Source organism: Propithecus coquereli, unplaced genomic scaffold (genome assembly GCF_000956105.1).
Source record: "Propithecus coquereli isolate 6110/MARCELLA unplaced genomic scaffold, Pcoq_1.0 Scaffold528, whole genome shotgun sequence".
NCBI classification, from domain to species: domain Eukaryota; kingdom Metazoa; phylum Chordata; class Mammalia; order Primates; family Indriidae; genus Propithecus; species Propithecus coquereli.
In genome coordinates, this window is record NW_012151152.1 from 922,501 (window position 1) to 948,869 (window position 26,369).

A 26,369-nucleotide genomic window follows, 5' to 3' on the forward strand; every position below is an offset into this window, starting at 1 on the left:
CCAAAGTTGTTAGCTCCTTTCTCAGGTAAGTTTATTTAGGGAAGTTTTAAAATTCATATACTTGGCCTTTTCCTGCCTAAACTTATCCAAAGAATAGGGAGGAAATATTTTTTCCCTAGAGAATAGGAGTCCTTAAGATGCCTATAATGATGTTACCATCTTAGTATTTGAAAAATGATTGTAGAACATGTGTAGACTTGCAGCCTTGTTGCCTTTAACTACTGATGTTTGGCAAAGGAAATCCTCAAACCTCCCTCTTCATTTCATCTTGAAACATGGGACTTAAATTCTCCTCCCAAACATCTTCGCTGTGATGAAAGATAGTGAAGGATATTCTGTATCTGCCATTGCATTCTCCTATCTTGGATATTGTTTCTTTGGAGTAATGTATTACACAAAGCCTCTTTGCCTATGTATCTGACTTATGTGGCAACACACACACATATAGTGTCCTCTAAGGGAACTTAATAAAGGGCACCCCAATCCGTGAAAGTAGACAGCTAGGGAAGTTATGTCTCAAACATTATCTTCAACTGTCAGGGCAATAAAATATTATGATTCTGAGTAAGACCAGTAGGCCTATTCACTACTTAGAGAAGAAATTGAAACCTGCTTATTTATGATTTTTGAATATCTTGGCAAGTGGACTTTCTACTAAAAGTCTGTGGGAAGAGATGGTTTTGGCATGCCTCTCTGTTCTTTTAAATTTGTCTAATAAAGCAGTCTATTAAGGTGGTCAGGTAGCTGAGGCGTTGTTTTTGGTATCAGTAGATTCTAGGATGTTTCTTTGGAAGTCTGTCTTCCTAGACTCTTTTTTTTTTTTTTTTTTTTTTTGAGTCAGGGTCTTACTCTGTTGCTGAAGCTAGAGTACAGTGGCATCATCATAGCTCACTGCAACCTCAAACTACTGGGCTCAAGTGATCCTCCTGCCTCAGCCTTCCTAGTAGCTGGGACTATAGGCGTGCACCACTATGCCGAGCTAAGTTTTTAAATTTTTAGTAGAGACAGGGTCTCACTATTGCCTAGGCTGGATCTAGACTCTTTCTTTAATAAATATTAGCACCTACTAGGAGCAAAGTACTCTGCTAAGTACTATGAGGTAATCAAAGCTGAAACAGAGTCCCTATTTTCTGGGAATAGAGTTTGGTAGGTACACAGATAGTAAATTTAACAGAATTTGTTGAGTGTCCAAATGGAGAAAGTGGAGTGAATGTTAAAGGAAGAGGGAGAATGCTTTTTGTCTGATTGGTGGGGTGGGGGAGGCGTGTGGAATGGGAGGGTAGGAATCCAGAGAAGCTATGGCTTGTGTATAATGTTAGCATGCCAGGTAGGGAGTCGAAGGGTAACAGCAAAGAAGGTAGGGTGCTTAAGGTGCTGCATGTAGAGGGTGCAAAAAGTGCTTCACTTTGGTTGAGAGGGGATGGCACATTGTTTAGGACAAATTGTTAAGGAGTCTTAAAATCCATATGAAAGAGTTGAAATAGAGAGCCACAGGGCTCTGCTTTTATGGTAGTAAGATGGGCCTTGGAGAAAATGGAGGTCCAGAGCATCAGTGGCTGTTAAATGAATTAGGACATGACAAGTGTTTAAAGTTGTCCTGGCTCTAAACCACAATGAGATACCACTTCACACCCATTAGGATGGCCGTTACCAAAGAGTGGAAATGTTAGTGATGATGTGGAGAAAGTGGAATCCTTGTGCATCGCTGGTAGGAATGTAACATGGTGCGGTTGCTGTGGAAAATGGTATGGCAGTTCCATAAAGAATTACACGTAGTACCATGTGGCGGTGCACATCTGTAGTCCCAGCTACTCGGAAGGCCGAAGCAAAAAGAGCCCAGGAGTTTGAGGCTGTAGTGCGCCATGATTGTGCCTGTGAATAGCCACTACACTCCAGCTTGGGCAACATAGCAATACCCTGTCTCCAAAAAAAAAAAAAAAAGGAATTACTGTATGATCAGTTATACTTATATAACCAAAAGAAATGAAAACTGGAATTAAACAGATATTTGCATGCCCATGTTCATAGTATTGTTCATAATAGCCAAAAAGGTAGCAGCAACCCAAGTGTCCACTGATACTTGAATGGATAAATAAAGTTGGGTACGTCTATGCAATGGATATTAATTATTCAGCTTTAAAAAGGAAGGAAATTCTGACACATGCTACAACATGGATGAACTTTGAAAACATGCTAAGTGAAAAAGTCAGTTAGAAAAGGATAAATACAGTACTGTATGATTCTACTTATGAGGTACTTGGAGGAGTCAAATTCATAGAGACAAAAAGTTGAATGGTGGTTACAAGGAGTTGGGCAGAGGGGAAAATAGGGACTTAGTGTTTAATGGGTACAGTGTTTCAGTTGGGAAAGATGAAAAAATTCTGGAGATGTGGATGGTGATAAAAGTTGCACAATAACGTATATATACTTAATGCCACAGAATTGTATATGTTAAAATGATAAATTTTGTGTTATATTTTACCCCCCCCACAAATGGTGCTTAACACATAGTACTAAGTATTAGTACCCGCTAAATATTAGCTGCTATCCTTATACTTTTATTACTTAATATTGTTATTATTGCAGTCTCTGGGTTCATTCATTCAATAAGTATTCACTGAGCACCTACTATGTGCCACGTACTGTTGTAGACACTGAAAAAAATAAAGATAACTTGAATCAGCATGGCATTGTGAAAAAGGAGGGAGTTATAGTATAGATAAAGGACATATTGCAGAGATCATGGGAGGTTATTTGAATGGACTGAGGGCACAGAAAGGAAGGAGGCTTAGATATTGCCTGGGTTTCAAACTCACATGACAGTAGAAGGATGCTGTTGTCATTAATAGAAACAGGGAAGACAGGAAGGAGAGTTGGATTTAAGGTAGGATAGCTACTGAGTTTCATTTTAAATATGATGAAGTTTCTGTTAATACCAGTGTCTAGAAAATCGTTGGAAATGTGAGTCTGAAATTCAGGAGTTAAAAAATTGATTGATAAAATTGCTTTGGGAATTAGTCACCAAGGGGCAATTACTGAAGTAATGAGAAACCATGAGATTGATGGAGCATAGCAAGGGAACTGAGGCGAAGGCTAAACCGTCAGGAGTGCCAGCATCGAGGAGGGGTGGAGGGAGGCATGGCTCAGCGAGCGTTTTGCTGCTGTACGTACCTACTGCGCCCCTGTATGTGCTGTGTGCAGTTTCACTTCTTAGAAGGTTAGTCACCTTAGAGCTGATAAGGGTTGGAGTGGGAGGGAAAAACCAACTTCCTATGGAATATTAGCTCATTTCTTATAGCTCTGAGGCTTAAAAAAGTGACACAATGATGAAAACAAAAGCCCTCACTTAAAAAAAATATTGTAGAAATGACATTATAAGGAATATATGTTATCCACGTTTATGGCTGCATGTCCTTTGATTTGAATACTTAGATTTTTTTTTCCTGATTTTTCTTTTATTAGAATTGTGCTATAGTTAATGTAGCTCAGGTAGGTTTATCTCTTTTGAACTATTTCATTGGAACTAGGAATTGAGAAGTTATATATGGCTGTGTTGAGCATAGTAGTTAGGAATGTGGGTTTTAGAGATAAACCTGGCTTCACCTTATTAATGGCTTTGGTCATCCTGTTTACCCTGCCTCATCAGTGCCATAGAGCGCATACCACTAACCTCCTGTCACTGCCCTGCACATTCCGTGATAACAGGGTATGCGTAGTACTTAGCTCAGAGCTTGGTCTATGGTAACTGCCAAATGCATGCATACTGCTTTTGACGTCGGCAGCATTTTGAGAAGAGAGCGCACCGAATCCTAAGCACTAGACCGCCAGGGAGTGACAGCATTTTGAATAATATTCATTTCCAAGGAATGGGGTTGTCAAGGATGTATTATAAGAATATAATTTAATTTGGCAGACTTAGAAGTTTGTTCTACATCCTGCAGAAACCATGGTTTGTGTCTTCTGAAGCCAAATGAGAAAGCAGGCATTTGTCTGGATTTCCATTGGCATCCTGCTCAGTTTGTGTGTGTGTGTTTGAGAAGATAAGTTGCAGCTTAGATAACTGAGCTGAAACTGCATCTCATTTGAAAGACATGCTACAACAGGAGGCAAAGAACAGCCTTGTTTAGTTCTAGGTACCTTGACATCTTATAGGCAAAAATTCCCTGCTAATACTGTTAATACCAGTTGTTGGATCTATAAATTGTTGGATCTTCCCTTTTGGGTGTTATTTGAATTATGTAACTGGTTATGAAAACAAAACTGTTAGCTATTACAGTTCAAGAAATTTTCTTTCAAAGGCACCAAACTTTTCATGTCCATTTAGAAAATTATCCTTATTCTGCTATCTCAATGCCTATCTCCTTTTTTAAGGAGTCCATTTCTGACGCTAATTAACCTATAGATGTTAATGGGATTAGATGTGTAAATTTATATTTTTCTCATTTGTTGAACTAAATGATCTTTTTCAAAACTACTTCTAAATCTGAATTACTGGGTTCTTCTTTCTTTAAAGTACTCTGTCTAGTATTAAAAAAATGAGCATTAGAGATCATGAGTAACCTTTTGGCCTTATCCTGTGTTTTTATCCTAATGCTCTCCTGTATGTCTTTGCTGTCAGAACACACTGTTGCAACAGCTGGGAGTTGCTCCTTTTGCTGAAGGCCCCTGGCCCTTGTACGTTCATCCTCAAAGCCTCTCTGTGCTTTCACGCCTCCTGCTCATCTGGCAGCATAAAGCCGGCACTCAAGGTGATCCTGACGTCCCTGAATGCCTTAAAGTTTGGGACAGGTAAGATACCTCCAGAAAGAAGGCCTGTAGAGAGGTTATTTCCTTTTGTAATTTGTTTGACTCCTTTGTAGTTGATCTGTGGCTTTGAGACATTACTGTGATGATAGTGTTTAGAGTTGGGAGGGTAGAGGAGTGATGCGGAGTTGGAGGAGATGGCTATTAAAAAAAACAAATATGCAAATTATGGTCTGGAAACAGTCTTCCTGTAGCACATGGGGGATTTGGTTATAATTATTAGATAGAACCTGAATCCTGAACATAACCAATTTTATCTTGACCTGGTTTTTTGAAAGACAGAACAGAGAAGCCAACTCTGTCCTTGGTTATTTTGCTTTCAACATGAAACCACTTAGAATGACTTGTGGTCTTTTTTGGACAAATTTTAGAGAATTTTTTTCCTTGGGGGAAGCTCAGATTAATCATCTAAATCCTCTTTAGACGGACCTGTATTTGCCATTTTTGTTTACATGGTTAGAAGTCTTCAAAGCAGTTTGTTTTCCTAAAAGGCTTTGCTTTCTATTCCCCATTCTAGGATCAAATAACTCTAATGCTGGATTTGAGAAATCATAAACCTCCCTGAATGCCAAAGACCCACTATATATTTCCTGGTGGAATCTTGCAAAAAGGCTGGGAGGGTATGTGTGTGGGGTGCAGTGAGGGAAACCCTTATTAAAACACAAATCTCTTTCCTCATAGCCAAAGGCAGTGGAAACAATTGGCTACATTCATTCCTTTTTTGCATAAAAGCTCTTCTGACAAGTTCTCTGACTAGTATTTCTTTTTTATTACTTTGTAGTCAATCTGTTGAGTTATTTTTTTTTTATTTTTTATTTTTTTTGAGACAGTCTTACTGTGTTGCCCGGGCTAGAGTGCCGTGGCATCATCCTAGCTCACAGCAACCTCAAACTCCTGGGCTCAAGCGATCCTCCTGCCTTAGCCTCCCGAGTAGCTGGGACTACAGGCATGCGCCACCATGCCCGGCTAATTTTTTCTATATATTTTTAGTTGTCCAATTAATTTCTTTCTATTTTTAGTAGAGACAGGGTCTCGCTCTTGCTCAGGCTGGTTTTGAACTCCTGAGCTCAAACAATCCACCCGCCTCGGCCTCCCAGAGAGCTAGGATTACAGACGTGAGCCACCACGCCCGGCCTGTTGAGTTATTTTTGACTATTACCATGCAATGATTTTAACCTGTAGTGTAAACTTTCAAAACTAGAATTAAATTACAGAATTCAAGTATAGGGAAAAGTAATTGAATTGGTTCTACCTGTCCATGTTTATTAATTAAAAAGCAACCAACCACAACACTTTTTGAAGGAGCTTCGTGTTCTTTCCATTGTCAAGGTAGGCATTAATGCTACTGTGGTCACAGTTGAGAGAACCGAAGGGTTCTTAGAAATGTTTTTGTGGCTGAATCTGACTTTTTTGTAGTCAAAATTTAGTTTTTGTTTTCTCTTTACCATATAGCTTTTTTCTTAATTTGTTCTCTTAATGCCTGAGTTTAAAAAGTTTAATTCTTCCAGTGGTTGACTTTGTAACTCTTGGGGGATGTCTGACTTTTTTCCACCAGACATAGTCTCCTTTTGTCTGTGGCAGGTTTTTGTCTACAATGAAGCAGAATGCCCTGCAAGGGTTGGTGCCCAATGAGACAGAGGATTTGAATATAGAACATCTGCAGCTACTCCTCCTCATCTTCCACAACTTCACTGAGAAAGGCCGGCGGGCCATATTGACCCTTTTTGTGCAGATCATACAGGAGTTGAGTGTCAACATGGACACTCAGATGCGCTCTGTGCCCCTCATCCTGGCTCGCCTCCTTCTGATATTTGACTATCTGCTTCATCAGTACTCCAGAGCCCCTGTGTATCTGTTTGAGCAGGTATAGACCGGCATATTCTTTTTGCTTTATGGTTATCGAGAACTTATTCTTCTCAAGAGTTACCGTGATCCAAAGCTAAAATGACCTGCTCACTTTAGGTTTCAGGTGTTCCTTGTGGTAGGTTCATGGGTGGAATTAGGAGAACCACTGGGACTTGGGTGTGTGCACTTGCACTTTATGTTTAGCCGGAAGTGAAACGTGTAGGTAACTTTGATTTCGTGCATTTGTTAAAATTGGATTATAGGCTCTGTTCATAGGAGTTTTTCCTTGAATTATCCTGCTCTTCCCGTGTCTAAGAAACACTGAGATGGATGGAGGGTAGCAAGGAAGCTGAAGGCTGAGGCTAAACCCTCAGGAATGCTAACATAAAAGAGGGGTGGAGCCTTGGCCATCAGTGAATATTTGTTAGTGGTTGAATGATGTTCAGCAGTAAATTGTATGGATTGGTAAATTCCTTTGTTGTAAGGATCCAAAATGAGGATAGGAGGGTGAATTAAAGGTTATTATGTTCAACATTGCTTCAAGTGTTTCATTGAGCACTATTCCCTTTGTGCTTCATCAAAAAATGCTTTTCAAAAGAAGTCACAGAAAAACCTTAACATTTTTAGTTTGGTTTAAGTTTCCCAGGCTTTGATATACCAAGCTATTATCATACCTGAGGGAAAAACAGAATGATGACTGTATCTTTCTTAATTTGAGTATTTTTGTTTTAAAAGGTGCAGCATAACCTACTAAGTCCTCCTTTTGGGTGGGCAAGTGGGTCCCAGGACAACAGTAGCCGCCGGGCAACCACCCCTCTCTATCATGGATTCAAAGAAGTAGAAGAAAACTGGTCTAAGCATTTCTCATCAGGTCAGAAAGAAGGTTGTCCTTAAGAAACTGACTTACTGATTCTGATTGGCAGGGTTAAATTGTAATCCCAGCTACTCAGGAGGCTGAGGCAGGAGGATTGCTTGAGCTCAGGAGTTTGAGGTTGCTGTGAGGTAGGCTGATGCCACAGCATTCTAGTCCAGGTGACAGAGCGAGACTCTGTCCCAAAAAAAAGAATTAGGAATCCCTGTATCTGGCCATAGGGTATAGTACATGGATTCTTGCCACTCTGAATGATTAATTTTTCTCATTTTCCCTTAGGGATGTGGTTCTAACCCATAGCTAAATTTCCTTTTGGGTCTTGGTGGCATACTGTTCTGAGATAATTCTCTCATATATTGTTCTTTTGACTAGGTACTTCTTGTGTTCGTTTGTAATGTGTGCTCACTCTAATCCGGAGAATTATTAGATCTTAAGTGTATTTTGTAGAAATTTTCATGAGGCCTTAGTATGAGTTTATTATCATCTCTTATTGTTAGTCCCTTTGATATTAGGGAAGTAGCATCTAAGTTTAATGTGTTCGCCCTAATGATATAATTTGTTAATTAATTTGATCATAGAGTACCTTATTTAACTTGTAGAGCAGTGGCTCTCAAGTAGGGTGATTTTGTCTCAAGGGACATTTGGCAGTTTCTAGAGACATTTTTGGTTGTCACAACTGGGGGGTGCTACTGGCATTTAGTGGGTAGAGCCCGAGGATGCTATTACATCTCCTATAGTGCACAGGATAACATCTCACAGAAAAGGATTATCTGGACCTGAATGTCAGTATTGCTAAGGCTGAGAAACCTTGTTCTAATGTATTTTCTTAGTTTTTACATTTTAAATCTATTAGACAGAGTTGAGAATGAAACCATTCTTTTAATAAGCACATTGCTTTTCAGATGCTGTCCCACAACCCAGATTCTACTGTGTCCTGTCCCCAGAAGCCTCAGAGGATGATTTGAACCGGCTTGATTCTGTGGTACTAGGAATTTTAAAACTCCATTTTACATGTTGGTCAGATGGTCTTCACCAAAATCAGCCTGTCAGGGTGAAAGGGAATGATTTACTTTTTGTAATGAGGGAATTTGATGTCTATTAGGATTTGAGCTTATTCTAAAAGGAAAATATTATTTTGAGATTTATTTGCTGGCTGCACTTTGCTGTAGAAGTTGTCCTTTCTGGTGGTTGGCACCTCTGACACATTATTTCTGAAGGACTGTGTTCGTTGGCATTTGTGAGATGCAAATATTTTAATGAACAAAAAAAATTTGCTCTCTCCTTCTAAAACCTGCAGTTGTATGTTCACAAGAGCTTGCAAACTGAGGTCTCAGAATGGCAATTTGCTGTAAGGAAAATTAATAAGTGTAATTTAATGGGATATTTTCTTCATCATGAGGTTAAGTGATAGTGCATGGGCAGTAGGAAAAAATATTTCAAAGTACAAACTAATGATTATCTGTCCTTCTTGATATTAGGCATGTGACGTTCTTTTCTCCAAGCTTGTCAAGTATGATGAGCTTTACACTGCATTGACAGCCCTGCTTGCAGCTGGATCCCAGCTCGACACAGTCAGGAGGAAGGAAAACAAGAACATAACAGCCCTGGTAAGATCATCGAAACCTGAGAAGACTTTGGGCTGTGTTTGATAGTTGTTTAATAATTTCTATCAGAAATTCCCTTCTGGGATCTAATCATTGTATTGAACATCTGTTTGCAAAACTGATTGATACTTCAGTATTTCTAGGTATTTTGAGTGGTTATGTTTACCTTTGAGGTAATTTTATTATTTTGGCATTTTTTTGGTTACCATTGAGAGAAATGTGACTTTGAGAGTTAATGGCCCTCTGAGTACCATATCTCCTATGCATGCTGGTTCATGCATGATATTGAAAGCCTCACACTTGAGATTTTTCTGTGGTCCTGTAAATATGTCTTTCTACTTCTAGAAGCCATAACAGCTATTCTATGACGTAGAAAGGGCCGGCTGATTGTGGGCCTGCCAAGCAGAATGTACTGCTCTCTTTAGGTTAATTGGTAAATTATTGGAGAGCCAAAGCTGTCTTAGAACCGCCTTTCTGGCCTGTGATATGTGCAGAATATGGAACAAATTATCTGTATTTGTGTTTTACCATTTTCTGCTTTATTATTAGGCGTACTCTTTAGAAAGATCTAGAGAGCAGACTTGAAGGCCAAAAGCTCAGTTGAAAATCGAAAATCTACACAATTCTACTTTAAAAGTTGTGTTTGGGGCAGTTATTTTTGTTGGGGAGATCTTGGGACAACACCAAGTGCTACTTCTGTGTTCCTTTTGCTTCTCCCAGGAGGCCTGTGCCCTTCAGTATTACTTCTTGATACTGTGGAGGATCCTGGGGATTTTGCCACCATCAAAGACTTACATGAACCAGCTGGCCATGAACTCGCCTGAGATGAGTGAATGTGACATCTTACACACTCTGCGATGGTCTTCCCGCCTCCGGATCAGCTCCTATGTCAACTGGATAAAGGTACCACAGTGGAACACGGAGCTTGCTGCTAAGGGTATTCAGAGCCAATGTAGTGTGCTCTGTGCTTACAGGAACTTTTAAATTTAAAGATAATAAAAGCTTTGAACTCTGTCTGTATTGGTCTCCTAAACACTTTTCTTGCTGTCCAAATAGGATCACCTTATCAAACAGGGAATGAAGGCTGAACATGCTGGCTCTCTCATAGAACTGGCATCCACCAAGTGCAGCTCAGTGAAGTATGATGTTGAAATTGTAGAGGAATACTTTGCTCGACAGGTATGTTAGTGTTGGAACCGTGATGACAGAACTTGGTTTCCACCACAGCTTTTTGCCACAGCTAATTAATATCTTGGATATTTTTAAAGATCTCATCCTTCTGTAGTATTGACTGTACCACCATCTTGCAACTCCATGAAATTCCTAGTCTGCAGTCCATCTACACCCTTGATGCTGCTATCTCGAAGGTCCAGGTCTCTTTGGATGAGCATTTTTCTAAGATGGCTGCTGAGACTGATCCTCATAAGTCATCAGAGATTACCAAGAACCTGCTCCCAGCCACGCTGCAACTCATTGACACCTATGCGTCGTGCACTAGGTATGATGGGCCTCTTGCCCAGAGATATCCGAGCATTGTTCACTTTGTGCAGATCCCCAGTAACTCAGAATTTTACGTTTTTCTTTTTACCAGCTTAGGGTTTTTTCCCCTTGGTATGTAGTTTTCTTCTCTAGTATGAAGGGGTGCTCCATGAAGGAATTTTCAGGTAGTACAGGAGGAGTTAGGAAGCTTCATTTCTATAATTCTTTAAATATCTAACATTTTACTTGTAGGGTACAAAGAAAGATAATGTAATCTTTTTAAACATTCTCATTTCTGCTGTTAACTGAGTTGAAGCTCTTTAAATTTCATGATAGGTAGTTAGAGAAAAAATATTCCGAATGAGTCGAAATTATTTTGAAATTCAGCTCTTTCCATAACAGACATTGCAAATTGCATGCCCTGTGGATTTTGGTCTATATGATATTTAAGTATTTTAAAACTTAGTAATTGAAAGATTATTCGTAAGTGGAGATTTCTTGCTTTTCTTAAATTGGAAAAGCTGGTAAAACTGGGCCTGATTTCCCAAATGACAGTAAAAGGCTGGAGCTGAGAGGTGGCTTCCCCTTGCGACAGTTCTTACCTGGCCCTCTTACCCTTATTTATCTAGTCCCTGTAGGAACTCACCATTTAGCTCCTGTTCTGTGGGGCTTTTATGCTGAAAGGGGCCTGGATCTTTGTAAGACTTAATGCCTTGCAGTAGAGACAGGGCTGTTGCTTGAGGCAAATCTTGGAACAAAGATGAGTGATAAATAACTAATATGAATGCCTGCTATGTACCAGATACTTTTCTAGGTGCTAAGGTTTAGCAGTAGCCAAAGCAGACCAAGTCATTGCCCTCTGGGAGTTTGTAGGCTCCAATGTGGCCTATTAAGCCAGCTGGCTTAATAGCTGAACTGTTATGTTCTTGGGCAAGTAGGTTTGGGGAATGTTGGGTAAATTAAATAGTTTTTTTTGTTGTTTCATTTAAAAAAACATAGTACTTCTCAGAGCCTTTATACATTGCCAGTCTTCTGAGGTGGAGGAAGGGAGATAGATGTGTAGTATTCACTGTTTCCCAAACTTGTCATGGAATTGTGTTTTGGGAGCAATTTCAGAGGATGTGATATTCTTTGGGAAACAATTACCGATTGGAATTCTTATGAGACCGGGAAAGGGCAGATACTATCTGCAGATACTATCTACTATTTTTAATAGATTAGGAAACTGAGATACGGTTTTTTCAGCTAGTCTAGGCTTCGTTTCTCCTAACTGATGGGATTAGATTCCTATAGCGTCACCTATCCCCCCTATTTTTTTTCCCTCAGAGCCTATTTGCTACAGAACTTTAATGAAGAGGGAACAACTGATAAACCTTCCAAGGAGAAACTGCAGGGCTTTGCTGCTGTTTTGGCTATTGGCTCTAGTAGGTGCAAGGCAAATACTCTGGGTAAGCGAATGGATGTGATTTGAATAATACTAATTACTACTACTAGTACTACTACTTCTCTACCTCTCTGCCTGTCTGTTGGCATTTATCATTTATTGAAGCCTTTCTGTGTGTCAGGCATTTACATAGGTTTATTTGTTTTGAACTTCACAATAACTCTATGAAGTAAGTGTTATTATGATGCCCTTTTTGCTCATTAGGTAACTGAGTTTTAGAGAAGTTACTTGTTCAAAATCCTACATCTTGCAAGTGATGGAGCTGGGATCTAAACCAAGTTCGGTTGGTTCTAAAGCATTAGGCTGTTTTGCCTTTACCACAGATCTTTGTTCTTTTCATTTATAGAGATTAGGAAGACTAGCAAGCTGCTATGTTGTGCTTGCAAAAATATCTTGGGTTAGGAATGATCTGGCAGAAATTTAGAACAGAAAATCAAAGGCCTTGAGCAGGATTGGAGTTAAGTGCAGTAGTTACCCTTTAAAATTTATAGCCAATTGTATTTTCCTTAATTTTACACTTTAACACATTGACTGCCACACTAGAAAAAAATTTTTTTTTCCTTGGGGCCATGGTGTTTTAGTACAAAAATAGAATAAAAACTTTGAAAACAAAAATCGTCTTTTCTAATTTAATGAAAAATTTGTTATTTTTTATTGTTTTCTGTGCATGAGTTATATGCAACTTGAAAAAAAGTTCACGTGGCTCCCAAGCTGAAAAGATGTGTGAGTTACATATTCTTTATGAAGCCCTAGGCTCAAAACTAGCATGAGTTAAATACAACTCACATGGCAGTTCATGTGGTAAATACTCATTTAATATTCAGATAGTCTCAGTTAGTACTACCTTATTGAATGCTGTTCTTAATGTGCATTATGATCCCTGCCCTCAAGATTTGTCTTATGGGAAAAAAGATCAAAGCGATACCTATTCATAGAAGGGGAGCAGATATTTAATGGTGATTTTAGCCTGACTTACAGTGACTCAACTTCACTTTGCATCTTATTTTCAGTTGTCGTCTTTACTTGCAAGATTAGAAAGTGAATATGATGGGAAATGAAAACCTTACAATTGAGATTGTTAGCTATTAAGCAATTAGCTGGTTCTTGGACATAGTACTGCTATTGAAATATCCATCTAAGCTATCTTAGTAATTATTTTGACAGCCTCGGCTGTCGTGTTTCTTTATGCATTTGCACTTGGCATTTTAAAATGCTCGGTTGTTCCTTCTTTCTTGTGATGATTCCTTGTCCTTTCTATCGCCTCCAGGTCCGACACTGGTTCAGAATTTGCCATCATCAGTGCAGGCTGTGTGTGAGTCCTGGAACAACATCAGTACCAATGAGTTTCCTAATATTGGATCCTGGGTGAGTCCCCTGTCTGTTCCAAGAGTAGAAATGCTGAGCACTAGCCCTTCTGTGTTCTGTTCTTAAGTCTAAAGAATTAGGCTTAAACTTGCTACCAAGAGATCTTCATATACTACAGTAGTATTGGCTATGATTGAATCAATAATCAGTGCATTTAATTACTCAAGTGGTCCTTTTGTTTAGAAGTCTGTGTTACCAGAGGACAAACCACTTTCTTTATTTCTCTGAGCCTTAGTTTCTTCACCTGTTAGATATTGGGATATGATGATTAAATGTATTAAGTATAAAGTACCTAGCACATTATCTGGCATGTGAATTCTCAGTATAGTTAATTCCGTTTCCTTTCCTTTATAGGTTATATGTCAGGAAATTGCTCCTTTTGTTATAATCTTATGGGGTAGCTTTTAGGTTCTCTAGACTTTTAGATACTATTGAGTCTTCTGTCAGTTTATTTGATCTTTATGTGTGCTCTACTCAGATTACCTTTTTTAACAGATTAATCTGTTACTAAAATTTCTTTGGAAAAACTAAGTATTATAATCTTGTTATCCCTGCTAGAGCTAGAGTACAAGGGTAATTATGATCTTTGCAATGGAGACCAGATGCATTATAAAATCCAGATCCTTCTGAATCATTACAGATAAACAATAGTTTTACTGTTAAATATGGTATATTATACTCTAATCATTTGAAAGTGGTATTGGCTATTTGTTGTATTTAACTGTTAACTTCGTACTAACTAAAGTTTGTCGACTGCTTCCTTCCCCCAACTCCACTTTCCTTCCCAGGATGAATAACAGTATATACTGAGTAGAGGCCACTGGGGTCTCAGTTTATGTCACTGTTTTTTTCCACGTGAGAATTTTATCCAGGAAAGATGGTCTATCCATTCACGTCTGATTTGCTTCCTTTCAGCGCAATGCCTTTGCCAATGACACCATCCCTTCTGAGAGTTACATCAGTGCTGTGCAGGCTGCGCACTTGGGGACTCTTTGTGGCCAAAGTCTGCCCCTGGCTGCTTCCCTGAAGCACACTCTCCTCTCACTGGTCAGGTTGACTGGAGATCTTATCGTGTGAGTACCTGATACATAGCCCCCAAGGGCTCTCTACGTATGTATTCTATTGTAGCTAACAGGGGACGATGAGAATTTTTATAGCTATATAATAATGCTTTTCTTGTATGCTTCATTAGCAAATAGAACCTGTTGCTTTAGAGTAAAGTATGAGTACTTACCTAAAATGATTTCTTTTTTTTTTTTTTTTTTTAAACACTGTCTTACTCTGTTGCCTGGGCAGTGGTACAATCTTAGCTCACTGTAACTTTGAATTTCTGCGCTCAAGTGGTCCTCCCACCTCAGCTTTCCAAGTAGCTGGGACTACAGGCACACGCCGCCACACCTGGCTAATTTTTTAAGTTTTTTGTAGAGATGAGGTCTCGCCATGTTGCCCAGGTTTGTCTCTAATTCCTGGCCTCAAGCGAACCTCCCGCCTTGGCCTCCTGAGTAGCTGAGGCTACAGGCATGAACCACTACACCCAGCCTAGAATGATTTTTAACTTAGATTCAAAGGGCATCAGAGTACTTCCTCCTCTCTGTGTAGTAGTTTTCAGAAAAAGCATGCTGGCTTTAAACCCTATTGTGACTTGGTGCTTTGAGTTTGAGTTTTAAAGTGGTAGTGATGGATTATTTGATAAAGTTTCTCCAGAATCATTGTGGGAATTAGACTCTACCCTTGTAGGGACTAGGGTAGACTGAGGGAGGGACTGTTTTGTCTTCCTGTACATAGGTTACAGGTAAAGTCATATATCACATTGCCTTAAAAGTGATCTAGATTCCTGGCAATTATTCTAGAAAGCTTGTCTGGGATAGACTACTTGCTTAGGTTTCAGTTAATTTTCTTTTTTTTTTTTTTTTTTTTTTGAGACAGAGTCTCAGTGTGTTGCCCGGGCTAGAGTGCCGTGGCGTCATCCTAGCTCACAGCAACCTCAAACTCCTGGGCTCAAGCAATCCTTCTGCCTCAGCCTCCCAAGTAGCTGGGAGTACAGGCATGCGCCACCATGCCCAGCTAATTTTTTCTATATATTTTTAGTTGTCCAATTAATTTCTTTCTATTTTTAGTAGAGACGGTGTCTTGCTCTTCTTGCTCAGGCTGGTCTTGAACTCCTGAGCTCAAACAATCCGCCTGCCTCGGTCTCCCAAAGAGCTAGGATTACAGGTGTGAGCCACCGCGCCCGGCCTAATTTTCTTTTTTGAGTATTATAAAATGCATTAATTAACTTGATGTTTTAATAAATGGATTTTTCAAATGGAAGTGGTTTTTATTTCTGATATAATAATGAAAGAGAAGAATATGAAATTGTATGACTAGACCTATGTATAAAACAGCTATCAAGGGAAAACAAAGACTGGAGTAAAAGCCCTTGCCCCAATAAATAGTTGCATTTTTCTGTTCATGCCTTACAGCTTTTTGGAGTGTGTACACTAACTGGGTTTCATTTTCTTTGTTGAAGTTGGTCAGATGAGATGAACCCGCCACAGGTAATTCGGACCCTGCTACCTCTTCTTTTGGAGTCAAGCACCGAGAGTGTGGCCGAGATCAGTAGCAACTCCCTGGAACGCATCTTGGGCCCTGCAGAGTCTGATGAGTTCTTGGCTCGTGTTTATGAGAAGCTGATAACTGGTTGTTACAATATTCTGGCCAATCATGCAGATCCCAATAGGTGAGCCTGATAGATTAGAACAGTCAGGTTCCTGTGTTATATGGCTGTAGTCCGTGAGGTGTACCAACACTGCTGCCTTTATACCATTAATGAATACCTTGTCGCTATTGTGCTTTTCAACAGAAAATTCTCTATTTATGTGCATTTGTCATTCATATGGAAATATGTGGAGAGTTATCTGGAATCTTCCTCTTTTGTGATTAATTCTTAGGAATAAGTAATTAAGAAAGTGGAAGCCTTAAATGTTCAGATTGGATTCTTAAAATTAAATAATTCAAATGATTATCATGTGCTATGTAGATGTGATGAGGTATGCAAAGGATCTTGATAAGATTAGTTGTTTAATTTTTTTTTTTTTGGGACAAGATCTCTCTAGGTCTTGCTCTGTTGCACAGGCTGTAGTGCAGTAGCACAGTCATAGTCCGTGTTACCATGTACTCCTGGGCACAGGAGGCTCCTACCTCAGCCTCCTGAGTAGCTAAGACTACAGGCACGTGCCACCATGCTCAGCTGATTTAAAAAAAAAAATTTTTTTTTTTAAGAGGGGGTCTCACTGTGCTCTGCAGGCTTGTCTCGAACTCCTGGCCTCAAGTGATCCTTTTGCCTCCACTCCCAAAGTGCTGGGATTATAGGCATGAGCCACTGTGCCTGTCCAAAATCAGTCTCTAATATTTTTGTGACCATACTTCTGAAATAGGTTGTCTGTGGAATTAGGAGGTCCCATAGCATTGTTAGACCTTGGTAGTTCAGGCTGTGTTGATGGAGGTGAACCGTAAAGAACAATCACATTGCACTTTTCCCAACTCAGAACTGTACAGATAAAGGGTCCAAGTGTTGGGATTTCCTGTCTGTTTGTTGTTGAGGGGTCCAGATTTTCATCAAGGACTCCTTCCCCCTCCCCCGGCCTTTCTCTTCTTTTTCTTCTTCTTCTTTTTTTTAAACAGATAAGGAATTTGAGACAATTTAGCTGTATGGAAATGATTCATCCAAAGTGTCTCCCCCGAACAAAATCAATGGCTGAATCTGTATTAAGACTCTGAGCTTTAGATTCCTTTCCTGTTTAATTTCCTAGGAAAAGGGGGAATAAAATAAATATTTTTTTAAACATCAAACATTTATTGAACACCTACTATGTGCCAGGTTCTATGCTAAGCTTTGACAGAACAAACTTGAACATTGCCCTCAAGGTCTAGTCATAAACAAACGAACTTTGGATTTTTTAAATGTCAGTATGAGGAAGATATTGAAACAGATACTAATACTGGTAGTTAAGTTTTCCTTTTGATCCTCAGTGGACTGGATGAATCCATCTTGGAAGAATGTCTCCAATATTTGGAAAAGCAACTGGAAAGTAGCCAGGCTCGTAAAGCGATGGAGGAGTTTTTCTCTGACAGGTGAGCTATGTTTTGCTTTAGTCAGTGAACATGTTTTGAATGCTTCCTGAAAGCAAGGAGCTATATGTGTTGACTTTGGTGTTTTTTCTCAGGGAATACTCATCGCCTGTTTAGGTGTCAGTACCTTGGGGAGGACTTAGGTTAATTGCTGACTCCTTTGGGTTTTGATGAGGGGATTGATTTCATGAACACCTTGTGTTGTTGACTCACAAGTGACCATTTTTTCTAGAGGAGATGAGATTGTGAAGAAATAGAAACGGATGCCTTTTATGTGAGGCTTAATGTGATTCTTCCATTTTCCCCCTTCCTGCCTCCCAGTGGAGAACTTGTGCAGATCATGATGGCAACAGCCAATGAGAACCTCTCTGCTAAATTCTGTAACCGAGTTTTGAAATTCTTCACCAAACTCTTCCAGCTGAGTGAGTGACAGCTTTTGGTAATCTTCTTATGGGAACTTTGATGTCTGGTTAATACTGTGCATATCTTCTGCCTGAGTTTAACTATAGCATGGAAATGCTAACAAGTGGAGAGAATCCCTCAGAGAAAGTTTGGAAGGAAGTTAAAAACTTGCTTGGAGACTTTTCCCCTTTCCTGGCTCATAATTTGCCCCTTCCTTACCTCCCCCTTGCCCTTCTTCACTGACCTTAGCCTCTTGATCTGTTCCTAGCTGAGAAGAGCCCTAACCCAAGCCTCCTACATCTCTGTGGCTCTCTGGCACAGCTGGCATGTGTGGAGCCTGTGCGTCTGCAGGCCTGGCTCACCCGCATGACGACATCACCCCCAAAAGATTCTGATCAGCTGGATATAATTCAGGAGAACCGGCAGTTGTTGCAGTTACTGACCACATACATTGTCCGGGAAAACAGGTAAAACAACTGCATTTATGTCATGTTTCCCTGACAATCCCAGAAATATGTTGATATTTGCAGCTATCTTTCCTTCAGGCATCAGTATTTTCAATGTTTTCCTATCTCCCTCTCTCTAGATGGATTATAGATTATAGTGTAGTTCTTGGATTTTTTTCTGTGGAAAGACTTTTGGAATGACTTGGCCTGTCAGTTGCAACCTAAGTGAATGTTTTGTGCTTTGGTAGCCCAAGTCCAAAACTGGGGTTGGTATAGTCATGTATTTAATGTTTAATTTAAAACCTCTGTTAATTACTCTTACAATTTGAAATACGAGATTTCTGTTGGCTACTCACCAATTTGCTCTTTCTTTTCCAACAGCCAAGTTGGGGAAGGTGTATGTGCTGTGCTTCTGGGCACCCTGACCCCCATGGCAACAGAGATGCTGGCCAATGGTGATGGGACTGGCTTCCCCGAACTTATGGTCGTGATGGCCACCCTGGCCAGTGCAGGTCAAGGCGCTGGTCACCTTCAGCTTCATAATGCTGCTGTGGACTGGCTGAGCAGATGGTAAGATGATGAAACTAGAGGAACCTATCTCTTGGTTACAACATTGCTCTTGGAGAAGAAGGGTATAACTTCTTGCAGGTTACTTTCTTAGTAACTCAGAGTGAATATAAAAGAAATTTGAATCTCTACCTTTTTATTAGTGTTTGAGGGGCAGTCAATATCTCTGATCTCTTTAGACTTCACAGTTTTCTCAGTAGAGCTCCCTGTTCATTATTTACAAGAGAAGACTTGGGAAAAGTATGCCAGTTGTCAACGATAATTCTAAGACCAGACCACCCCACCCCAAGCTGTGTGACTATGTAATGCTTACATAGTTGTCTAAGAATGCTTTTGCATGCTTAGAAAGCATTTAGGACAATACTTTTGCAATATCCTAAAATTGGCTCAGGGTTCATGAAGATGCTTCCTTTCTTTGGTTCCTTAGATGATTTTATGTCTCCCCCTTCCCCTTCTTTTTCTTTGGGACAGCAAGAAATACCTGTCACAGAAGAATGTGGTTGAAAAACTGAATGCCAATGTAATGCATGGAAAGGTAAGAATAGTGAGGAACACTGTTCCTGGACAATAGGAAGTGAGGGACAGATGATTCTTATCTTTGAGGTCAGGTGGAAGTCTCTCTTCCCTATTGACTTTTGTTGCTTGCTAGCCTACAGAGGTTAAGGCTGATAATCTCAAAGTACTAGAAGTGTGTAATTGCCAACTGCATGCCCTTCGGTGTCTTCCGGGTGGCAAGAAGTGAGAGGAAGGAAATATACTGGCAAACAATATACAATAGCATCCTTGTTAAAACAGTGAATTCCTGCCGTTCTAAGATATTAGTATGCTATAGAAAACTGTCCCCTATTCAGGCCTGGGCACTATGCACTCTGAGTCAGTGTTAGATAGGGTTACATACTGCCTCCTCGGCTCGTAAGAAAAGGGGTTTGAAACTGACAGACATCTTGCATTCAGGCATTTCCCCTCCTACCCAATCCATGAGCCTGACAGAGGCGGCTAAGATCAGATAGCTGACCTCTGAGACGCACCATGGTACCATTCATTTCTCCCTCCTTTCTTGCTAATCTTTATCCTTTCAGCACTGAAATGTCAGAATACATAGAGCCAAGGAACTTAGAAGTATGAGTCTTTGATGCCTGACTACTGGGTTTTTTAGGCAAGCATGAACTACTTCCACTGGTTTGCTGGAAAATTTTTCTCTTGATCTCTGAAGTTATTCCTTTCTTTCTGTATTAGTTTAAAACCTGATAATGAAAATGACCTTCACTATGGTAAAAAAAAAAATGCTAATGGTAAGGGAAAACTTCTAATGAGAGCTTCTTCATACGTATAATCTGGTCTTTTCTGGAATGATTTTAGTCTCTATTTTTACTTCATTCTCTTAATTTCAATTCTACTGCATCTTACAAGATTTTGTAAAGAGCCATCTTTGTGCTAAAGAATGAATACACACCAATTTGGTACAATTTACTGATCAGCTGCATGCAGACATAGTGGTAAGAGTTGGAGAAATAGATAATTAAAATATACTGTTTTTTTCTCTCTGTTTTCATACCATTCCTGTGATCTTGAGCTTTATTGGAAAAAGCTTGAGAAAACATGGTTTACATAATAAAATATGGAGAACTGAAGTTTCTTTGGGGCTGTGGTCTTCTTTTGCAGCATGTGATGATCTTGGAGTGCACATGCCACATTATGTCTTACTTGGCTGATGTTACAAATGCCCTGAGCCAGAGTAATGGTCAAGGCCCAAGTCACCTCTCAGTGGATGGGGAAGAGCGGGCCATCGAGGTGGACTCAGACTGGGTGGAGGAGTTGGCAGTGGAAGAGGAAGATTCCCAGGCCGAGGATTCAGTAAGTACTAAGGAACCTCTCAGTTAATGTCTCGAGGGACTGACTGACTAGCACACTACCTAGTTTTTGGTTCTCTTTTCTGGCCCCCTGTGAACTTCAAAACTTCCAGCTTACAAAACTAATGCTGCACTCCGATAATCTAGGCCTGCAGAGCCAACCAAAGCAAGGGCTGTAATCTCTTACAGAAAGGACTTTTTTTAATAAGCATATGCCTTTCTTCAGTCCAGAGTCATCTGTCCTGCTTCTCAGTCTTTGTATCCAAAATGGAATGTTAGGGGTGAGTTCTTCACGGGAATGAAGAGAGCTCCCTTGTACAGACAGCATAAGATTTTTTTTTTTCCTTAATCATAAAACTCTAAGGTCTTACTCACCTGAAATTGCAGCAGATTTTCATCCAGCTAGCTATTTCCAATTGCGGCAAGTTTCTATTGGTCATTTATGAGTTGATTATTCACTTTCCATAGGGTATTGAGGCAGGTATGTTTTTGTGGGTATCTATGTAGAGGGATATATTTCTGATTAAAAAGACTTATTTATCTTTGAAGGATGAAGATTCTCTTTGCAATAAACTCTGCACTTTTACGATCACACAGAAAGAATTCATGAACCAGCATTGGTAAGAGTAGTTCTTCCTGTCAGGTGAGGGTTTGCTGGGCCTTGATTGTTGGGACTTCTGAGCTAATTTGCTGGTTCTTATTCTTTGTAGGTACCACTGTCACACCTGCAAAATGGTGGATGGAGTGGGTGTGTGCACAGTGTGTGCTAAAGTATGCCACAAGGATCACGAGATTTCCTACGCCAAGTATGGGTCCTTCTTCTGTGACTGTGGGGCCAAGGAGGATGGCAGCTGCTTGGTGAGAGATTTAGAACCTTTACTGAGCTGTAAAGAATGGCATATTAGGGACACAGGAATACTTAAGCTGAACTAGAAAATTCCCATGGCACCTCCATTGGACCTTAGTCTAGGAATATGTTGTGGTTCTGTCACTGATGATATGTATAATCATGGTCTAAGCACTTCACTTAGAATATTAGAACAAGCAAAGTCCTTAGAGGTCTTATAGTCAGTTTTTCCTAAGACCTCCCCTTAATTTCAGATGTTAAGGTCAAGGTTTGATGCCGTTATGGGTAAAGAAGTTAGATGTTAGGAGAATATCTTGAAGGTCAGAATTCAGGCTTTTGGATAACATTTAAATGCTTAGCTAATTTCTCCCTTGAGTCAGATTTTCCTCCAAGATCTTAGGCAATATTTCCCCTGTGTTTGTGGCAAGAACTAAGGGACTCTGATGCTTTCTGTCCGTAGGCACTGGTGAAGAGAACTCCTAGCAGTGGCATGAGCTCCACCATGAAGGAGTCAGCATTTCAGAGTGAACCCAGGGTTTCAGAGAGTCTGGTGCGCCATGCCAGCACCTCTCCAGCTGACAAGGCCAAGGTCACCATCAGTGACGGAAAGGTTGCTGATGAAGAGAAGCCCAAGAAGAGCAGCCTGTGCCGCACAGTAGAGGGCTGCCGGGAGGAGCTGCAGAACCAGGTGGGGCTTACTGGTGTTCCCCAGTAAGTAGACAGAGTTCAGAGCCTGGCAAGTTTGTGTGAGAATAAATAATGCACAAGGCCCCCTCTGGCAACTTGTTTTCTTTTTTTCTTTAAATTTATCCATTTTCACAGTATGAATACAAATAGTATGTGTTTTCAGTCATTAGGAAAGGGTTTATGCCTGGGGAGTATTAGGGCTATTATGGGGTGGGGTTGGTGGGAGAGTAAATTTTAGTTGTGCAATACTCTGGAGCACCTTTCTTGGCCAACATTCCTCATCTGAAGCACAGAATGCAGAAAATGATTTGAGTGATTATTTTCTCATTTTTCCAATGATAGTACATAACTAGAACCATTTTAGATATGTAGGCAAGAAGTTAGCTAATTATATATGACGAATGCCTTTGAGCATTAGGGTGTCTACATGGGACCCCTGGCTTAGAAAGATTGCTCAAGAGTTAGTAGCACAACTGCATATTGACTGGAATCAAATGTAGGGTTATGGTGAGAATGAGATAATGGCTAGAATATCCAACTGGAAGCGAGGAAACTAGATTCTGAAGGTGGTTGCTGGAAAGATTATTGAGTATAACCCATTGTTTTTCTGTCTTTTTTTTCCACTTGTATATTTCAATTTTTCTTAGGCCAATTTCTCCTTCGCTCCTCTTGTGTTAGACATGCTCAATTTCCTCATGGATGCCATTCAGACCAACTTTCAGCAGGCTTCAGCCGTGGGGAGCAGCAGCCGGGCACAGCAAGCCCTCAGTGAGCTGCATACTGTTGACAAGGCGGTTGAGATGACAGACCAGCTCATGGTGAGTGTGTTGGGACCATGATGTTTAGTGGGTATGGGAATGCAAATTTGTTGAGATCCCTAGTTTCTCTGAGGAATATACCTTAGAGCAGTAGATTTATAATCTAAGACCATACTATGAACAATGTAGAAATCAGCATATTAAGTGTGTCTTCAAAAGAAGGAAATCCAGAGTCATGTGGACCAACCAAGGGAATAAATCCCCATTTTAGTTTATGTAAATATATGAACCCCCAAGATGTGAGGAACTCCATTTTAGGGCAATTATAGTAATTAGAAATTTCTTCTTTATATAAAGTAGACAACCTCCTCACTGTATCTTCTTCCCTAAAGTTAATCTAGCTTGCAAAATAATGTTTGTCCTCTTTTGCTTATAGCTCTTTAGCTAAATTTCCTTTAGTTCTTCATATCACATGGGTTATAAATCATTATCTACTTTAAAACCTGCTGCTCAACACTGAATGTAGAGCTTCTGATGTGGTCTTCCTGGCCTTTTAGTGGCAGAGTTAAGTAGTGGAAAGGAAAGTGGCGGCAATCCCAAAAGGGAAGTGGACGAAGATTGTGAATGAGTTACATGGATAGATCTCATAGGTGGCTGTTTTTAAGGGAAGAATACTCACTTGGAAATACATGCATACACACATATATTCTGGTATTTTATTAAAAATCAGTCAGTTTTAGAGCATTGATTTTTAGATATTAAAGATGAAGCTTAAAAATTACTGGGGTGGGTTTGGTGACCCATGAAGTTGCTGACTTTTAATTTTGCCAGGTTAGATCAATGAAAAACAATTCCATCTATCATCACCATTTATAAGATAAAGGACATTTTGACATTTTTTTAAAAGGCCACAGTATTTTGCATTAATCAAGTTTAGCTTTGTGAAAAATTCACTATGTTGTTCTTTTTTTTTGAGACAGAATCTCGCTCTGTTGCCTGGGCTAGAGTGCCGAGGCGGCAACCTAGCTCACAGCAACCTCAAACTCCTGGGCTCCTGCGATCCTTCTGCCTCAGCCTCCCGAGTGGCTGGGGCTACAGGCATGTGCCACCATGCCCAGCTAATTTTTTCTATATATTTTTAGTTGTCCAGGCATTTTCTTTCTATTTTTAGTAGCAACAGGGTCTCGCTCTTGCTCAGGCTGGTCTTGAACTGCTGAGCTCAAACAATCCTCCCACGTCGCCATCCTAGAGTGCTAGGATTACAGGCGTGAGCCACTGCACCCGGCCCACTATGTTGTTTTTATTGGACTGATAACTTCAACAGATTTACCTAGCTGTCCATGATTGGAAGTTGAAACCCATTGCTTTTGAATGACTAAATTGTGCTTGAATAGTGTATGAATCCACTTGCTCTTATTTGCCTTATTACTGCCTACTTTCTCTGTTTCTCTCCTTGCCAGGTTCCTACCCTAGGCTCCCAGGAAGGTGCCTTTGAGAATGTTCGGATGAATTACAGCGGAGACCAGGGCCAGACTATCCGGCAGCTGATCAGTGCCCATGTGCTCAGGCGGGTGGCTATGTGTGTGCTCTCCTCCCCACATGGGCGCCGCCAGCATTTGGCTGTGAGCCACGAGAAGGGCAAGGTGGGTCCTCCAATTCCTGCCCACTCATGTTCAGTCATGTTTGTCTTCAGTGCTAAGCAAAACAAATAGATGACCACACTCAGATTGGCCTTCTGTGGAAAAAAGTCCATTGGATTCCAAGAATGATGTAGGGACAGATCTCATTGAGCTTTTTAAAATACTTAAATCCTGAGTTATTGGATTAGACCTAGAGCTTGTATGACTAGGACAAAGACTGCTTCTGATTAGTAAATTTCTACTCAAAACTTATTCTTTAAGCCCTTGGAAGAGGTAATGACCAGCACTTGCCTAGGACAGCATGGCTCCCAAACTTGCCCAGTCTGGCCATTCTGGAGGAAGACTCTGTTCCTTATTTAGTCCTTCCCTACCCTCCCAGCCTTCTAAGGACACAGGGAAGTTGGTGTTGTTTTGTAGAACTAGTAGAAGTTGGAAGAGTGCTAGGTATCGTGCTTTTCTGTATTCTGGCCTCTCCATTACCACTAATGTTGTTTTCACTTTATCTTAAGTGAAAATGTGGATAGTCTGTAAAACAACTCTAAAATCATTTCAAAAACAGTTTCACAGAAAACTAGAAAAGAATAGTGGTACATAGGAACTGTTTAACTATTTCGTGAATTGATTCTACAAAAAGAAGTTGGTTTCGTTACTCATCTGTTTTGTCCTCCCTGGAAGGAGAGAATGAGAGACATTCCATGTATTTTAGCCAGGAGAAATTGAGGCTAGTATAGATCTAGGATTTTCCTATGAGATTTACCTGCAAAAAGAAAGACTGCAAACTAATATCCCTATTGAAAGAGTTTTTGGGCTGGGCACGGTGGTTCATACCTGTAATCCTAGCACTCTGAGATGCTGAGTTGGGAGGATCGCTTGAGCTCAGGAGTTCGAGACCAGCCTGAGCAAGGGTGAGACTCAGCTCTACAAAAAAAAAAAAAAAAAATAGAAAAGTAGCCAGGCATGGTGGTGCATGCCTATAGTCCCAGCTGCTCGGGAGGCTGAGGCAGGAGGATTGCCCAGGAGTTTGAGGTTGCAGTGAGCTACGATGATGCCACTGCACTCTAGCCAGGGCGACAGAGTGAGACTGTCTCCAAAAAAAAAAAAAAGAATTTTTATTACTCCTCTGGTTTCTCTGAGAGGACTACAGGTAAGAATAAATTGGTAATTGTTCCTTTGCAGATCACTGTTCTGCAGCTCTCTGCACTCCTGAAGCAAGCAGATTCCAGCAAAAGGAAGTTGACGCTGACACGCTTGGCTTCTGCCCCAGTTCCCTTTACTGTGTTAAGCCTTACTGGAAACCCTTGCAAGGAGGACTACCTGGCAGTTTGTGGGCTGAAGGTAAAAATCTTGATCCAGCTTTGATTACCTTGAATGGTGGACCCAGGTCACCTTCTCTCCCCTATTCTCAGCACCACTTTTTCTTACTCACTGTTAAGATTAAAACTTAAAAGCTATTGAAATGCAGAAAGGATCTTTCTTTGACTTTCTTCCAGGTCTTCCAAATTGCTCCTATATTGGAAACAATCTGTATGTTCTTGAAACCTGAAATGTTATTAGACGGCCTAAATACTATACTGTCTTAAGGAAGGGAATGTTAGGGAAGAATAGGAAACATTAGAACTCTGAAATGAATTAGCCTACTTTCCAAATCATC

General features: G+C 40.3%; 1 protein-coding gene across 1 annotated transcript in view; it reads left to right on the forward strand.

The window, feature by feature from the left end:
- The window catches only part of UBR4 (ubiquitin protein ligase E3 component n-recognin 4), a 127,290-nt gene that overhangs the window by 24,061 nt on the left and 76,860 nt on the right, over positions 1-26,369 (forward strand). The window contains exons 18-41 of the mRNA XM_012656940.1: positions 4,619-4,788; positions 6,385-6,667; positions 7,384-7,519; positions 8,422-8,501; positions 8,998-9,126; positions 9,844-10,026; positions 10,180-10,302; positions 10,392-10,621; positions 11,929-12,050; positions 13,314-13,411; positions 14,327-14,484; positions 15,921-16,130; positions 17,423-17,524; positions 17,843-17,943; positions 18,192-18,390; positions 18,751-18,939; positions 19,408-19,471; positions 20,599-20,790; positions 21,336-21,406; positions 21,497-21,644; positions 22,094-22,321; positions 22,968-23,138; positions 24,539-24,721; positions 25,895-26,053. Of these exons, the coding sequence (XP_012512394.1) occupies positions 4,619-4,788; positions 6,385-6,667; positions 7,384-7,519; positions 8,422-8,501; positions 8,998-9,126; positions 9,844-10,026; positions 10,180-10,302; positions 10,392-10,621; positions 11,929-12,050; positions 13,314-13,411; positions 14,327-14,484; positions 15,921-16,130; positions 17,423-17,524; positions 17,843-17,943; positions 18,192-18,390; positions 18,751-18,939; positions 19,408-19,471; positions 20,599-20,790; positions 21,336-21,406; positions 21,497-21,644; positions 22,094-22,321; positions 22,968-23,138; positions 24,539-24,721; positions 25,895-26,053 (3,729 nt within the window). The remainder of the gene's footprint in view (positions 1-4,618; positions 4,789-6,384; positions 6,668-7,383; positions 7,520-8,421; positions 8,502-8,997; positions 9,127-9,843; positions 10,027-10,179; positions 10,303-10,391; positions 10,622-11,928; positions 12,051-13,313; positions 13,412-14,326; positions 14,485-15,920; positions 16,131-17,422; positions 17,525-17,842; positions 17,944-18,191; positions 18,391-18,750; positions 18,940-19,407; positions 19,472-20,598; positions 20,791-21,335; positions 21,407-21,496; positions 21,645-22,093; positions 22,322-22,967; positions 23,139-24,538; positions 24,722-25,894; positions 26,054-26,369) is intronic.